Below are 17,646 nucleotides of genomic sequence, written 5' to 3'. Positions count from 1 at the left end.
CAGACGTGTGCTCTTCCGATCTCCCCCCCAGCGAAATGCAGCCGATCGATATAATTTTCCTAAGTGACCTGTTACGACATGTATTATACATATGTACACCTAAATTCGCCTGAAGCAGTCACGCTAAAATTAAGCGTGATAAATTCACTTGTTGGAAATATTGGCACAAATCTGCAGAAGATAAAGTAAATAAATAAGGTAAACAACGTTAAATATAATAAATAAATCAAACATTCTAACGGTACACCTATTGCAACGTAGAGAAGAGAAAAGAAGAGTGCGATTGCATTCCGAGTTTATATCATTTGTAGTGTCTACAATTTCAAGCGAAGAATGCCCCCGTTACGTTCTTTCGCTGATCCATATCCGCATTTCAACAGACACATAATTTCGAAGATCTAGCAGAAATTCTCTTGCGCACCGAAGCCGAGCTTTAGTAATTCTCTGAAACGATTTCGCTGGAATTGCTTCATTCGATTTCCAGGGAGACCGACCCTCCACTTTGGCTCGTATGCCTCATTCAAGTACATACTTGCACCAACTTCTTACTTGAGAGAATCTAATTTACCACACTTACGTGCCGCAAAATTTAAGACGTAAGCTGTGAGGAGCCATATTTCTTTACAGTAATTGCGCATTGAACTAGTTTTATTATTAAATGATAGCTTTAAAAAATGTGATATCGATAGTTCTCGCTACGCAAGATAATAAGTTTTGAAAAGCGAACAAAATAGATAAATATATACAAAAAATAAATGAACAAGGCTCGGCCTTAAGAAATTTTCTCAACAATTTGTCTTGTTCCTTTGAAAAGCCGCTTGAATTTCATTTAAATAATCTGAAATTATATTCCCTTCAACTAAAAAATGGAACACTATATTATATTAAATGTTTTGAATTCAGTATCCTTCTATACATATATGTTCCTATATAATACGTGCAATATTAAAATTCAGCACGCATTTTAGTCACACATATTTCATGTATAATTCGTCATCATATCTGCGTGACAGAATCATTATTTTATTCAGAACGTACGACAGAAATTGGAGCACGTGAATCCTGGTTGAGCGCACGTGAAGAAAATAAATCACCAAATCAAAACAGTTTGTGGAGGGTGTTGGCGAAACGGGTGAGGCGAGTACTAACTTATCTCCAGGTGAATGCATGAATCCCATATTTGAAATACTTTTCACCGTATCGTGGCTACCCTTCACTGGGGAAACTGGCGGCAAGACGACAAGGGACACGATCGATGAGCGGGTGTTTCGCCATCTGTTCGCCCGGACCGCTTGGGAACTCGATTCAACGCTCTACACTTCGTGCATAACTTATCCACGGGGACGTGCTAAACGTATTAGGATCGTTTTTATGCTCGGCCAATGGGCAAAGATTTACCGACTCGCGGGCGAGCTCGATACCTGTCTAACGTGCCCGTGAATAAATACTGAGCCCGTCAATCATCGCGTCCCATTGCAGAAATGCGGATCGACCAATTTAGGATCGTTTCACCGCAGCTCGACAGAGTTGTCAACGACATGACATAAATTGAATATTTATCACATCTATATACCAGCATTGCGTAATAATAAAAGGAACGCTCGAGGGATCCTTAAGTCACAGGGGACTCGACGCGGTACTCGAATCACTACGAAGACTCAACGGTCCTCTAAAATTCCGTTTCCGGATTTTCGAAACGCGTTTCAAATGTTATTTATATATACGTGTGCAGGTCACATTATTATCGTACACATTTGTAGGTACATCTATAAAATGTAGGACAAAAGTTATCAATGCAGGCAAAAGGAATGTAATGGAATTGAAGCAACTCGAAATCAAAGCTCTTTAGCGTGGTAGCTACTTCATAGAAATGCTGTCAATCGGTGGTGATTAACGTCAACACCCCGCCGATGAATAACTGCAGTTTAAATGGAGATAATGGTATTCACAGAATACGCCGTCAATAATTATTACATTACGTATGGTTTCGTTGCCTAGTTAAATTACTATCGATTTTAACTTGCATTGACAGAAACGCGCGCAATCGATTGCATTGTTCTCGCGTCCCGCACGAAGCCCTGTTGTGAACGTGGCTCACGCATTTTTTTTTTTTATTGATTTTGATCGCGCGGGCAAGCGCTTTGTTGTACGGCTGTCATAAATAATCAGAGCGCCAGATAATCAAGATAAATTCTTTGTCTGAAAAATCCAGCTCGTTCGACGAAGGCATACGTGAAATGCACTCCAAAGAGATGCGCGCCATGTGACCTGCATTCCACTCTTCATATTGTTTCTAGCATGGCGACTTTTCTTCATTGCGCGGCAGACGGCAGCAAACTTCTAGTGCGACACATCGCGAAACGGTAAACAACAACAGCGTTGGCATCGTTTCATATAAAGGGGGATGGGCGGATGAAGGAGGGGAGGAAATCGGTGCGGGAATTTTAATAGATAATTTTTCAGAGCTGCTAAGTTATAAATTCCCAAAATTTCTCAAGTGTTATTATCAAGGAGTATCTACGATCTCAACTTCGCTCTTTAACTTTAGCCCTTTGGTTACAGCGATGTACGATACGAAATTCCCATAAAACTTTTCAAGCAATTTCTGTCCAAATAATAATTCCGTTTAAATAAATGTTGCAATAAAATACGATTCATTTTTACCTTAATTATCAAACTTTACAAAAGAGGATTATTATCACAATGGTCGTAGAAATATTTTCAACTTTGCGCGTCGGTTTAAGACGTTAATCTTACCTTCACTTCCATCTCCCCTGGTTAGAGCCAACTCTTTTCATCATAATTAAAAGCGTAAAATCCCATAAAAGCCTTCGGTATTTCTCGCGATCCCGTTCGATGCCGCGGAGATTCGACTTTACTTTTAAAAGGACTGAAGTGGTTCCACGGCCGGGAACGTACGTCAAAAGCAATTAAACTACAATCGTGCCTAATGGCGAGCTAGATAACCACTTCCACAGCGATCAGTACCGAGCAGCGGCGCCTGCCACTACGTAGTAGATGTGTGCGATACCGTAAGATTGTGTGGCGTATACGCGCACGTAAAAGATGTATACGCCTGTATGTGTAACGCGCGACCTCGTCGCGTCGTGAACTGATTTAGTTTGATCGAAACCATAATTCTGCGAGACGGGAATAAACGAGCGCGTCGAGCACCAGCGCAAGATTGAATAAATAGTCAATAACGTAGGGATCCCGAATAGAGATCCATTGTGAAGGTGACGGATAGTGCGAGGGACTGTTGCGAGTAATCGAGTGTACAGCTCCTCAGGAGGTCTCCTGCCTGACGAAAAGGCACTTGCGCGTCACTTGGTTGACGAACAAAATATTAGTACAGACAACAATGCGGAGGAAAGCAGAAATACGAAATATTCCATTGCGTTGATCCTAATGGAACAGACGCGGTACTTGGAATATTGAGGTCTACTGAATTTTATATTGCACTCTGTTGGCATAAACGCACAATTTAGACATAACAAGATATTTATATTTTCTTCGTACATAATTCAAAAATCTTTCTTACTCAATGGCATTCTTATATAGTCTCAAATTTCTGCTTCATCTGAAGATCCTGTTTTTTCCTTCAATTCCCGCGAGAATTTGATCGCTTTTAATCACACTTGTTTTGTAACTAGAACGTATCGAATAGATACCATTTAATTCTTAGCCGTCGTACCTATTTCAACGCGCGGTAACTCTTAAAGAACATTAAATTTCTAACGGCGCGTCGGAAATGTCGGTTTTCGCGCAATTAATATCCCTTTTAGCGTTTTCGTTATCCTTCTCCGTCGGGTTAAACCCGTTGCACGTTAAGCCCCCGTAGAGTTAATCTTCCTTCGATGTATCGCCGTTACCGCAAACGCCTCCGCGTTGGAGGCGGAGGCAGTTATGCGCCGTGTGCAACACGGAGCAATTAAGCATCGGCGTTGTGCAACTGTATATTTTGCGTGCGCTTCGGTAAAGTCAGGCACCCTTAAGCTTCCGTCTGATCGAGAGCAAAGCTACACGGGGGCTGCAAAATCGCATGCGTACCCGCACATGTGCGGTCTTACACATGCGTTGCACGCGCGTTTATATAACCGATATCGCGGTAACAGACTGCCCGAGGAATTATATGCAGCGTACGCGAGTGTATAGTTATTATGACAATGTAAGGCAGAATGTAAAGCGGAATAAGTTTGTAAGAAAAAAAGGCAAATGAAACTTTCACGCAAGTTGTATCGAACAGAGAGATGCAATAATCGTGATACATCGGAATACAGTTTACAAAGGACGCTTTATGTTTCTGATGAATGCACAAGATAAAAGTGTGCATTCTCTCTCTTTCTCTCTCTCTCTCTCTCTCTCTCTCTATCTATCTCTCTTTCTCTTCACGCGCTTAAATTATTACAACTAGATTAAATCGTTCGCGTGGTTGACTTTATAAAAGAAAGATTATATTCCTTCCGCGTTCCCGCGCACAATAAAATTATTGTACATTTCGCGATGCTATCATCGATTATGAGTCATTCGTTAAACACGTCAGCGCGCGTGATAACGTATATACGATACAAAGTAATGATGCGTACGCACGAGAATCATAAACAATCGTACCAGCGTTTCAAATTAAATAAATATTTAATGGGATTGTAAAGCATGTGCCCCCAGCGCGAAATGCAGGACAAATGCAATTGCAAATTGCAACCACATTGCGCGTATGCGCGAGACAGTGAACGATCTACCCTATTTATTTATCCCGCTCTCGATCACTGCCAATTTTTTGCGCGACAGTTCGCTCCATCGCTACGGCGATTTGCGAAGTGAAGCAGCCGTAACTTCATGCGTCCGAAACGTACTGGCAGGCAGCATTGCTCAAATGTCAAATTAACCACCGCGCGCGCGTGGTAGAAGCCATGCAATTTGCGCATAATTGGAAATTCCAACGTTTATTCTTCCCATATCCTGAGTGTACCGTTACGGGATAACCCGAACAAGAATAAAGCAATAACTTTTCGGACTAATTCGCGTAAATGTCAACCGAGTTATATATAAGGGTCACGGAGCAAAGAAAATGAAAAACAATGTCCTTTAATACACCCTGTTAAATGTATTAATTTACATTTTACGTGTAAAATGTATAACGTAAAATATTATCGCATCGTATTAAGAGTTTAGCGATATACACAAGATATATAACTTGGAATATATAATGTAAAAGTAATCGGTTTTTATTCTCTTCTTTTTTAGAATTTGTTATTCAATGAATTATTGCCATTAATTATATATCTCTCGTTATTGCATCACGGATATTTCAGTGAATAATCCACATTCGTGCATATAACTAAACTCCTAAAGATAAGACGTAACAATTTTAAATAGCAATCTTACGTGTAAAAACAACTTTAACTGCAATCTTTTATGAAGCGTTAGATGAATGGAAGTTACTTATAAATTAACCCGTCAGCAAAAGTATATCCTTTTGTAAGTTTTTGGCCGGGCTCCAACTGTGGGAGGAGACCACGAATAGCCGTGAATGTCATTGAGTAAGGAAAGATACAAATGACGTTAACTTTTGCGCGATATTCTTCTCGACTAACTGTCCCGAGGATGTTCAAAGAGGCTACCTCCGATGTGCTAGTTTAAAATCTCATTCATTCTCGCGCTAATAGCCGCGGAGACTTCGGCCATGCCGTAAAACGAGTTTCCGAGACATTCTTTTATTCACGTGTTGACACGAAGCTACGGGCTCTTTCGGAGCGATGTTTCAATTAAAAGTTTGAGAGGATTTTTTTTCCGTCCCTTTCATCCGCTTATGTACGATGCCATCTCGCCCGTGGTCGCAAGTTAACGAGTACGCTTAAGTATACTACTTTCTTCCCCGCGTTCTCTTTCCGAGAGCTCGATTCTTCTCTCTGTGACGCTCAGAAAAAACAGATTGTCAGATATACTGATTATTTTGCAAGACGATTACTTTGTGCGACATAAATTTGAGTGAGCCAACTTCTTCCTCCTCTTCTCTGCTCCTTCTTCTCGCGCGGAAGCAACTCCTTTTCACAGGAAATGGAAGTGTACCTTATCGCGATTACAAGTCCATTTATCTCGCATAATTTATACACGAGGTAAAGCTCGAGCGAAAAGTTTGCCGTAATCGTTAGCATGATGATAGCACACGAACGTATACTACGTCGGGATGAATTTTTCGCGTTTCAGAAGAATTTCTCGTATTTCATGGCACGACCGGCTTAGCCGTCTGTCTCGTGGATATTCTGGAGGAAGAAGGATACGATAACGGAATTTGCCACGTACTTCATCTTTACTCTCCTTTGATACGAAACGTGATCTCCTGCAACAGTGACACGACAGCAGTATCGTGTATCGCGTCTTTTCTTCGCCGCGCGCACGACAAATTTCGATACGGTATCGTTGAACGTCGAGATCAAACAGCGTGACATGCAAAATCGTCGATTTAATAGATCACTTTAAAATCGGGTCCGATAAAAATCCCGTGGAGTGCAGGAATACCATACGACTTCACTGTTTCTCACAACATTTTATTATACTCTTTTCTTTTTTTTCTATCTTTATAATCTTTAATATAAATTCCATGACGATCTTATCTTGTATCTACTACTTGTGCTACTTAGAACGAGAATCGACGGCGACAATTTCACTGAGAGTCGTTGTCAAAATACGAAAGCATGAACTACGGGAAATGATACACGCCAGTTTTATTGAGATAGAACATGATTACCAAGATAATCCCGGAACCTAGAGTCCGGGCAAACATAATTACATTATTACGGATTACAACGATTTGTGCGACAACTCTCGTGGCCTGGCGAGATAAAAGCGAGAAATCCTAACAACGGAAATACCGTTTGCGGTGGAAATGCACGCGATACAGTAGCAAACAACTTTACGAAGAAAAGTGAAAAAGAAGAGATATAAAAAGAGGGGAAGCGAAGAGAGAAAAAGCGAAAAAGAGAAAGAGAGAGAGAGCGAGAGCGAGAAGAAAGAAACAGAAGAAAAAGAGAAAAATACAACACGGCCAGGGTCACCGGTTAATCCAAATCTGATGTATGACAGTCGAGGCTGCCATTTGCTAGCTGTCATCCTTGCCACCCCCGATCCTCCGTCTTCTAATACCATCGCCGTGGAAATGACAAACGGTCGAAAGTAGAAAGATAACAAGGTGGCTTTCGAAGAGGGAATGAGCCCTCGAGGCGCGTCACGTTGAATCGCGATGCTTAAAAAACAGCAGAAACGCCACCGCCATGACTTTTGGCTTCGATCGCACCATCTACTTCTTACATTTGCCGTCACTTGTGAGCACGTGGATTAATATCTTACCCTCGTAGAGCACGTAGCGCAAAACTCGACTCAAGTCCATTTCCAGCGAATCTTCGGCATGTGTGCGACGTGGTATTAGAGATGAGAGTATATTATAGAAATAACAGTACATATATATAATTCTTTTTGTTCTTGCTGCCCCTGCGGGCTGTTATTACACTAAGCTTCTTGACGTGTGATTTCTTGATTCAACAATCTGGTCCCTTTTATTTCTCTTAATACAGCGTTGATTTCTGTGCGGGGGGCATGCAACAGCGGAAATTCAGCAGTTGAGCGAAATAATAATTGGTAAGTCAATAATTGTGAGTCATACATTTTAAGCGGTATGATAATTACGATATTATAGTTATGATAGTTACGATAAACTCCGATTCAGATTTTTGGTCTTTTTGTTTTAAGTGGTTTTGTTTGAGATATATATTCTGTTCAAAAGTACTTTAGGCAGTCCCGCTGATCTAGAAAAATTGCTATAATACATTAACAGGATTTCATACGAGGCACTTTTATAAAACCTCTCACTTTAATGAGAAAAATGCGACTTACGTGATATATTTATGACTCGCGTTTCGCTCAACGACTCAATTAAGAAGAAAAATTAGGGGAGAGGAAAAAAAAGACATTCGGAAGAGTGATAGATTACGCGAGTTACGCGAGTTACGCGCTGCTCTATGTTTGTTCACGCAACATATCAACGTTCCGTGAAAGAGAGCTGTCGATTATTCCGAGTGCACGGAATTACTTACGGCATTTCCGATCGATAATTAGAGATCTCTTTTTACATGTTCATTGCGTTGCACGGAGAGCGCAGTCACGGCTTTCGGCAGCGCACTCGTTTCGTTAATGAGATGAATGCGCCTTTTGGTGCTAATTAGCGGAGATTACGAGAGAGAGATGATGAATCGATATCCGATTTCCGTTTCTGCGATTCGCTCTTTTCTGTAATAATATGATAAATGTGTATTTCTATTCCTAAGGCAGCGCTCCGTGTTCCGTCGTGTATCAAAAAGCGCTAGTATTTGCGGCAAAGCGTTTTGCATATAAATTATAGCGAGTGGGAAGATACGTTGGTCTGTAATACTTTACAGCAAAATACTATGAATTGCATGCAGTAACAAGCTTTCACAGGAAAAAGTCAGCAACGTAAGTCAATATAAATGTCTAAATTGAACGATGATATTGCGAAAGCGGAGAAGCGTCAAAGCGGATCTCAAAAATTCACTATAGATAAACGATTCTCCTTGCTGTTATATAAAAAAAAAATTGTCAATTGTAATCTTTATTTTGCTTTCGCGCTCCAACGACAACCGAGTATACAATTTTCACAAAATAATTTTGTGATATTTATATGTTTTAAGATAATATGCTTTTAAGAAAATATTTTAAAGAGAAACTCTTCTGTGTATTAACTAAAATTTAATTTCAAACATTTGTAAATTTTAATCATAACAAGTCGACAATGTGAAAACGACTACGATTATATTTTCGTAAAATTCACGGTAATAAAAATTCTTGATATTATACAACGCGAAAGGTAAGTTATTTGCTAATTTTCTTGAATACATAGATAGAGTGAAGAAGAGACGCTAAGAAGATTGTTTAGTAACACGATCACATAAATAAATATTTATGCACAACGGAACACGAAGTTTGATAAGATTACACCAATCAATCCTTGAAAAATGATCTTTCAGATACCTTCTAAGGCAGTATTTGCAGCCGAAAGAGTTTAGCATCGTTTCACGACGACAGTAAGTACGGTGGTAGTAACATCATTGTTAAGCCGTCTTTGTCTTACGTATAGTTTAGAAAGTTTATTTGCCTTGTCAAATACACCTTCTAAATCGGACGACTTCTGGCACGCTTCTAACCCGCTTATCGATTTTTTATAGTCATGCAGCAGCTGTAATATTACAATAATTGCTGTATTAACACCAATTTACCAGCTTTGTGTGTGGCTTGTCATTATCGTGAGTCCGTATTGTTATATAACTTTAATAATATTAGAGCGCGCGGATTTTCGACGCGTTTGTCAGGGCGTTCGATTATTTACAATAACAATAAAGCAATTTTATTCGGTGTGTGTGACAACTCTACTCTACTCTACTCTATTCTAAATACGTTCCATTCAACTAACAAAGGCAAAAACTTTAAACTCATTCCGCAAAACGTGTGTATCATATGGACATATAGTTATAGCTATAGGCTAATGACAATCCGTACGTCCGTCGAAAGAAAATTGTCCAGGTATACGAACGTGTGGTGTATATGTATATTTCTGGCATTGTTACTTTGGCGAGAACTTAATTACCTGAGGTCGTTGGCCCTGGATCTTCTCATGCCGCGCGGCGGGTGTCGCGGTGGCGGCGTGCACCTGCAGTCACAGTGCATCACACACAGCGCGACGCTGGTCGCGAGAGTCACTACGAAAGGCGCCGCGAAGAAGTGCATGATGGTAGCGACCTGTGCCTCGCGGTTATAGTTCGCCATCACTATGCTACCGTTCACCCGGCTATAATGGCAGGGAAACTTCGCGCCCTCGTAACCCAACTCGCGGGTGAAGTTCTTGCAATCGACTGCCGGCGGATATCCGCAGCCCTTGATGTTCACCAGCAGCACCGCCTCGACGTCCCCCGGGGACGAGGACACTGCTCGACAAAGAGATATTTTACAGCGGAGATTAGCATCGGGGGTGATTTTGAATTTTTATGCTTGCCGAGCACGCATGCAATCCGCATGGCAACGTTGATCTACCAAATCGGAATGTATTCCAATTTCTCTTCGATTTCCCAGGCGATACATTCTATTTTATAGTCAAATAACAGCAGAGAAAGAGGTAGCGATACCCATTACGTTTTTTGAATTTTATAGATTCCGTCCGTTATGTCACGAATTTCACGCCCAGCTCGATGACATAAATCGTATGGACTATCTCACGTTCAACATTGTTATGTTTCGAAACAAAAATCATATTATTATATTTCAGATATTTCAGATTTTCTACTTCGTACTTTAAATTTCCTGCCTCTTTCTCTACAGCGTTACTTTAGTTTTTTTCTTTTTTTTTTTGCCAATCCGCGGATTTAATGTCCAATTTGTTTTATCACTAATTATCGTTCTCAATTACATTATCTATATGAAAGATACGAGAAAAGTGGGAAATGCTAAGGACCGCTGCGACTTAGTGATCCTACCGGCAGTGACGGTGCCCAGATCGAACGTGCTGTTCGCGGTGGTGGTGTTCCTGCCGCCGGTGTCGTTCTTCATACTGGCGTTACTCCACGGCGTGTACGTGACGAATATGTGCGTGCAGCTGTACACATCACTGGTGCATCCCTCGCGGCACGAGCTCCACGTGCAGTTGAAGAGACCAGCGAGGTCCTCGCGCCGCGAGGTCGTGCAGATCACCGGCTCCGGCGAGAAGTCCGCCGCTAGGGTGCTGATGGCCGGGTCGACGTAGAGCGGCACCAGGAAGAGGAGCGCCGCGCCGCCCGAGGTAGCGACGAAGGCCAGCGCCGATGTCGCGTAGAAATTAAACCGCTGACGGCAAGTACGCCGTGGCGGTCGGCGCCGCGACGCGCCGAACCCGAGCTCCAACAGCTTGCGACGACGTAGCTCCCGCTCGGGAAAGTCGTGCTCGCCGCCGCTATCCCGACCTTGTCCACGATCGTGATCGCTCTGGCACTGGCTGCAGCTCGCCTCCAGCAGGAGTTCGGAGCTGCTTCCGCGCATCACCCGGGACGGCTATCTCGAGATCGAGACCACGCTATACGCGGCTAAGCTTCTTCTACGGCTTCTCCTTCTCCTTCTTCTTCTTCTTCTTCTTCTTCTTTTTCGGGTGGTGCTGGCTGCTGCTCGATGCTCGATTCTACGATTCATCGAGCGCGCCGATCTACAGGCCGATCATCGCTTCGTTCGTTAGACGCGGTTTACGGGAGGGGGAGGGGTCCTTGATCCTCCGGGATCAACTGTCGAGCAGACACGCATCGATCATCGGTTTCCTCGTGGACGACTCGTGCGGCAGGGTACCGGGGATCAAGTGAACGCGATCGCGATTCCGTTTTTCGCTAGGAAGCATTGAGCGAGGCCGTTTACTAACTCGTTTGCGAAATTCGATGTATGGTAGTCAGGTAACTTGGTCGTGTGGACCGTTGGGGATTTCATCGAACGATATGAGTTCCTCGATATAAAAAAAAAATAAGGATACAATTTGCGCGGAAGCTTGCCCGAGATTCTCAATCGACGACCTCGCGTTATTGCTCTATCGTCGCGGATCTCCTTCCGAAATCTCGAGGAGCACCATGAAGCAAGATCTTGCAATCGATGCTGCGCGCCATGCAAAGCACCAAGCACGCCTTCTCGCGATGGCCTTGGCTCGGCATTACGCGAACAGGATTCGACGAATTCGATTATCGCCCCGTCTGCATCTTCTCAAGTTCGACGCTTGCTCGAGTAGGTACTTGTAAATCTCGGCATCGTGTGTAGATAGGCCACGGTACTACGGCTGCACCTCTCTCGACTCTCCTCCTTGGGCTTTTCAGCCGTGGAAAGTCCCCGCCTTATCGCTATACATAACGACCTTGCACGCTTTAAGGTTCCTTTGGGTTATCAAATTGAGTCGATCGATCACGACCTTTCAGCCGCTGCCGTTTTGCAGGAAATCATGCATTTCGATAATGCGCGCGCGTAGCAGCCCCCGCGCACGTATATGAAAAATCTTCGAGAGGGCTGGTGATCCACACGCGTTTAGAAAAGTCGCGTGCTATTTTCAAAATTGTTAATCAGTTGATCCCAAGTTAGGCCTGTCGTTCGTTTTCGTTTTTTTTTTTTTTTTGTATCGGTAAGGCGCACGTTGTGATATTTGAACGACGGATATCGAGTCAAAGGAATTCGATATCGCGTGTGTTAAACTTATATGGCAAGCGCAGATCGACGTGACGCGACTGTTTCTACCCCTACAAAAAACGGTTGCTCACCAGCTTTAGGACCGATCGTAAATTATGCTAATTAGAGGAAGCCACAATTGTCAACATTTTCTTCGCTAATGAAGGCGCTTTTCGTCCGGGATGTCAGCCGTTGTGTGCTAATCGTCAGGTATCCGCGATCAACAGCGATCGCGACAGGTGCTTGACAATCAGTCACGCGCTCCAGATCGATCCACCGAAGTGCCGTCTGTCTGTCTCCACCGGAAGAGTATAAAGAGCACTCGGCGCACTCTTTGGCGATTCAAAATCCGTGCGAGCCTCCGCCGGCGAATCCTGATAGCGTCTCGACGCGATCTACCCGTCGTCGTCGTCGTCCCGCCTGGTTCCTGCGCCGAAGGACCATTCGCGGTAACACTTAACGGGTCCCGCTTAACACCAGCTCACATCCGCAACTGGTTGCCACGCAGCGAATACTTGGCATCGACATCGGTCGTGTAGCCGCGATTCCGAAATTCCCGTCGCACACGCGACTATCCCCGTCGCCGTAACGATAATCGATCCGCCGCCGTCGATCCTTCCTGATGGGTACATGGGAGCACACATACACATACACACATATACACCGGCCGCCGCGATCGGATCACGATGATCTCGTTGATCTCCTGCGATCTCGGAGGGAGAAACCGTGTCGCGGTGAAGGCGCGACACAGACCGGGGGACCAGGACAGATGTTCGCGGGGCCACCACCTCCTCCTCCTCCTCCTCCTCTCGCGTACGAGCACCAGCGGCGTTCCTGGCGAGTGCCGTCCGCCTCGCGGATCGCGGGTTAAAGCGTGACTATTCGACCACCTCGGCGAGGAGTCCTCGACAGGACAGGCTGTGGTCCGAAGCGACAGGGCGGGGTTCCAGGCGCGCATGAGCGACGGGTACAATCCCTCGCCCTCGTACCCCGTCGTGCCACCCCCGCGATGCATTCTCCTTGTTTACGCTTCTGCCTGTCCCGCCTAGCTTCCTCCGCTCTTCTCTACGGGATGTCCCAAAGCCACCGTGTGATGTTGTTGCAGCGATCGAAACTCATTGACACATTGATGTCAATTTCTCGAGACGAGATGTAATTTTGCGAGAATGGCTCTTACAGCTTTATCAGAAAGTACATTTGTCTCGTTTATAGAAAAGTTACCTGATTGCGTGTTATCATTGTATACCGGCCGGGATTTAAAACGTCACGTTTTTGAAGATATTTGAGCAAAACCATTCAAGCCATTAAAACTTTGCATAAAAATTCTAAATACTTAAATATTTCAAGGAGAAAGAAAAGGAGAGAGGGAGAATATAATCGAATTTAAATTAAAACATTAAAAATTGGCGCTTCAGAATGAAATACTTTGAATATTAAATTAAAAAATATTTTTCAAATTAAATATAGCGAATGAAAGGTTCACACATTTATAAATTATGTCTAATTTGCAATGAGTGAGTCTATTCTCAATCGCAATTGTAGCTCACAAGATATCGATATTTCGATAATTATTAAAAAATATATATTTTTTTTTTAAACGAATGGAAAGTTTCCAAAATATTACCCGATAGATCTGGGACACTACATATATATGTCGCGCGCAAGCAGCACTTGAACGCGCATTTTGTCCTCTCCCTCTTTCACTCTTCTATTACCATCTTTTAATTATGTCCCGTAATGAAGCCAATTTTTTAATCGTGGGGTCTTAGCTCTTTCGCATCAAGGCGACATATGGATAGATGAGTGTTTTAAGGCTCTTTAAAAATCGTTTGGCGTACGGTTGTTCAATACGGTTGTCAATCGAGTTTGCATAAATTAAGGCGCAATCCATGACACATATAAGAATGAATTATGGAAGTTATATAATGGCTTCTTATTGTTTTCAATTTAATAAGAAAATATAGAGAGATGGTTCAGCGTTGTCGGATGAGTTCTTGAAAGATTTTGTGAATCGTTCGGATCAATTATCTTATAATTATCTTATATAATGGCCGCTTCCATCAGCTATAAAACTAACAATAAGATATGAAAGCACCGTTATACAGTCCTATGGTTGGTGGCATATCGATCTCGCCTGTCTCCACTTTTATTTACGGGGCTGTTGAAAGTAGACTCCCACGTACGGAGTCTACTTTTGCTGTAAAGTAGATTTTATTGCGCGCTATATATATATGATGTTATATACCGATAGTTTCCGAGATCATAGCGTGGAAGATGGGGACTTGGAAGGCGATCTACTTCCCTCCAGAGAGTCGTCCTGATTGTTACGTGTGTGTCACGAGCAAGGCTGCACGATCCTCGCGGGAGCGTATCGTCGGGGCCTAACGACCGGGTTGACGAGCGCGGCGGCGTCGTTATACCGATCGTCCCAGATCGTCCCCCCGGCTACGACCCTAATTCGCCACTTGAATCGCGATACGAATGCCTGATACGCGGGACGACCGCCCGGGAATTTATTATAACTGCTATAAGCCCCCGCGCGTGCTTTTCTCACCCAGATTGCGAGATCGGATCGCGCTTCCTTTCCACGGGCCAAACCCGCGGCCCGGAGAGCTCCGGTGATTTAGGTGACGGCCCGGAAACATTAGGTCACACCTATCGTCGGCTGATAGCGACGACTCCGAGGAACGCGTGTCAGCATACTTATCGGAGTTCGCACGCTGAGCACCCGTCGTGCGACGTCCTACGTTGATTGATACGTGTGCCGCAAGTTCCCAAAGTGCGCGATAACTTATAATAGTCTCAAGTTTCTCTCAAGCTTCCAAAGTTCGCGACAAATTAGTTTTTACATATATCTTCCGCAGTGCGGCATTATCGCGAACAGTAATTTTTTATCCTTCTCTTTGTTACATCGAATTAATTAATTTCGATGTAACAATTAAGTAATTACCCAGTGATTTTTAAAACGGCGATTTTTAATTACTGGATTTCAAGAATCGAAAGATGATATACATATAATTTAAATTAAATGTCTTTTAACAAGATAAACGAGATATCGCTCTCATAAAATATATATTTATATTTTGAAAAATATATGTTTTCTCTCAATTAGGTAAATTTTATTTTTATAAATCAACTAAATTTAATTTTTGTCTTATTATATATGTACATGTATAACATACACATTCACACATAAAAAAATATATTATATATATAAATGTGTGTATGCGTGTATATGTGTTTTATGTATGTATGTATATGTATGTAGGTGCCTTAATTCCATTTAGCAACACAAGCATCATTCTGTCTTTGTTGTCATTGAATATTGAAAAAAGACAGAATGATGCTTGTTTTGACTTGTGACTCGCTAAATGGAAGGCATTCATACAATATATATACATATATATACACACCACGTATTATATATACATACATACCACATACAACATCATACATATATGCTTCCATTTTTCACTTTTTGTTCCGTGGTCACGTGGTCGGATGGGGAATATGAATAAGAGAATTGTACGAAGTCCCTAGTGGAGAGACGCGCACTGTCGCCACTGTCCAATGTTAACGCGATATCGTAGAAAAGTTGGCGGACTTGCTAGTCCAATCGCCCCGCCAATCACTGCACGTCGTTACAGCCAACGTCCAGCCAATGGGTGCGTTCCGCGAAGCGCATCATGCGCACGATATATCATGGTGTCCTTGTTGTTCATTAAACGTTAAACAAAGATAAAAAGATAAATCTTGCGCATGATGCGCTTTGCGGAACGCAGCCAATGCCGTCGTTGCGTCTCCCACAATGCATTGCGCCGCAACTGGCGAAGTGGAAATTGCCATATTTAATTGCCACAGCTCCCCTCGTCGATCTCTCTTCGTCGCCGGACGCCATAGTGTGCAGTTGACTCAACAGGACGGGACGCGTGGCGAAGGAGCTTCGGTCAGAAGAGACGGAGAAAAGAAGGAGCGGAGACCAGGGTTTCATTCACGGCATACGGAACACGGAGTGACAAATGGCCGGAACGGAGACCCCGAACGTGAAGCCTGAGCCAGCGAACGCGCCAGTCGAAAACAGCAGCGACAATATGCGTGATCGTAACCCGGCCGGCGGCGGCGGTGGCGGCGGTGGCGGTGGCGGTGGCGGTGGCGGAGGCGTTGGCGGCGGCGGCGGTGGCGGCCGCGGACCTCGTGGCCGAAAAGGCGGTACTCGTTTCTCGGGTGGCCGTGGAGGCATCGGCGGAGGCGGCGGCGGCAGGAACAATGAAGCGGTAATTCCTCTCTTTCTCTATCGATTTCGCGGAATCGCCTACGCGAGCCAAGAGATCGCCCTGCGCCCAGCAACGCTGCGTCGTGCCGGCGCCATTGCGTTGGCGAGACGCGGCGTAATTTATTTTCGTATCAACTACGCATTTATTCCCTCGATACGCAGATTGCGAAATCCCTGGCGCGTTCGCCGCAGGCGCATGGCGTTCGCACAGGCGATCTCGTCGTGGGCGTCAGGGCGCGTTTCCGGCGTGACGAAAAGCCACGCGCCAAAATTCCCCTCCCCCCTTTCCGGTGTGAGAACTGAGGCTACAGTTCGCTTAATGCTACAAATGCTTCGAAGCAATTTTTTTTTCCGATCAATTAATAAAATTCTGATTAATCAAATGCTTCGAAATATTTATTAAGTGTTAAGTGCGAACCGCACCCTGAGATAGCTTCCGGAGAATTGCTCCGTTTTCGGCAGACTGCCACGTGATCATTGTATAATTGGAGTCATTGTCGCGATCGCGATCGGTGTGTTTCTATTTCCATATGTTTACGATACCGCGTTAGCATTGAATCCAAAAACGGAAAGTCGAAAGGATGAGTCGTGTCTTTGAATTCTACGCCGGTCAAGTAGATGCAAAATGGCGCCTTTGCATATAAGATGGCGGTGGGCATTCTTAAGTTCCCGCGTTGCACGTGGCTGATAAAATCGCTGAGAGATTAAGATGTTTTTAATGTTATCATATGAATGGAGTCGATATCTTTGTTAAAAGATATCGATATACATACACATTTTGTATAGTAGCAATTTTTTAATAATCACGTTAATATATATATATATATTTTTTTGTTAAGTAAATTATAAATAATAGAATTTAAATTTATTTTGCAAGTCACTATATATTGAAAGTAAAATGTACAAAATTGTAAAGATGGAAGGTATATTTAATTGATTATAATACATTTTTAAGGTCATTCTACAATAGCATAAACATAGTTGTAAGGTATAAGTTGTAAGAAACCAATTGGTTTTAATCGATTATTCTCCTTATATTTGACTGATTGGTCAATTTCTTACAAAACACAATTTACGACTTATGCTATTGTAAAACGATCCATAAAATCCCAGATTTTTCAGAAACACTTATAATCTTTTTACAG

At 43.3% G+C, this 17,646-nt stretch overlaps 1 protein-coding gene across 2 annotated transcripts in view; it reads right to left on the bottom strand.

The window, feature by feature from the left end:
• Nucleotides 1-11,076, bottom strand: part of LOC105462729 — a 26,728-nt gene extending 15,652 nt beyond the window's left edge. Inside the window, exons 1-4 of one of the 2 annotated variants that reach the window (XR_976104.1) lie at nucleotides 10,539-11,076; nucleotides 9,656-9,992; nucleotides 9,043-9,247; nucleotides 4,443-8,283 (exon numbers count right to left, since the gene is read on the bottom strand). Coding sequence is in view for 1 of the 2 variants with exons in the window: in XM_011709556.1 (XP_011707858.1) it covers nucleotides 9,656-9,992; nucleotides 10,539-11,076 (875 nt within the window). In the remaining variant the exon portion in view is untranslated. Of the gene's footprint in view, nucleotides 1-4,442; nucleotides 8,284-9,042; nucleotides 9,248-9,655; nucleotides 9,993-10,538 lie in introns of those variants that run through there. The other variant, XM_011709556.1, reaches the window with a different exon arrangement.
• Nucleotides 11,077-17,646: the final 6,570 nt, after the last annotated feature.

This window comes from Wasmannia auropunctata, unplaced genomic scaffold, assembly GCF_000956235.1.
Source record: "Wasmannia auropunctata unplaced genomic scaffold, wasmannia.A_1.0 LD336095.1, whole genome shotgun sequence".
NCBI classification, from domain to species: Eukaryota; Metazoa; Arthropoda; class Insecta; order Hymenoptera; family Formicidae; genus Wasmannia; species Wasmannia auropunctata.
This window is presented reverse-complemented; position numbering and strand designations above follow the sequence as displayed.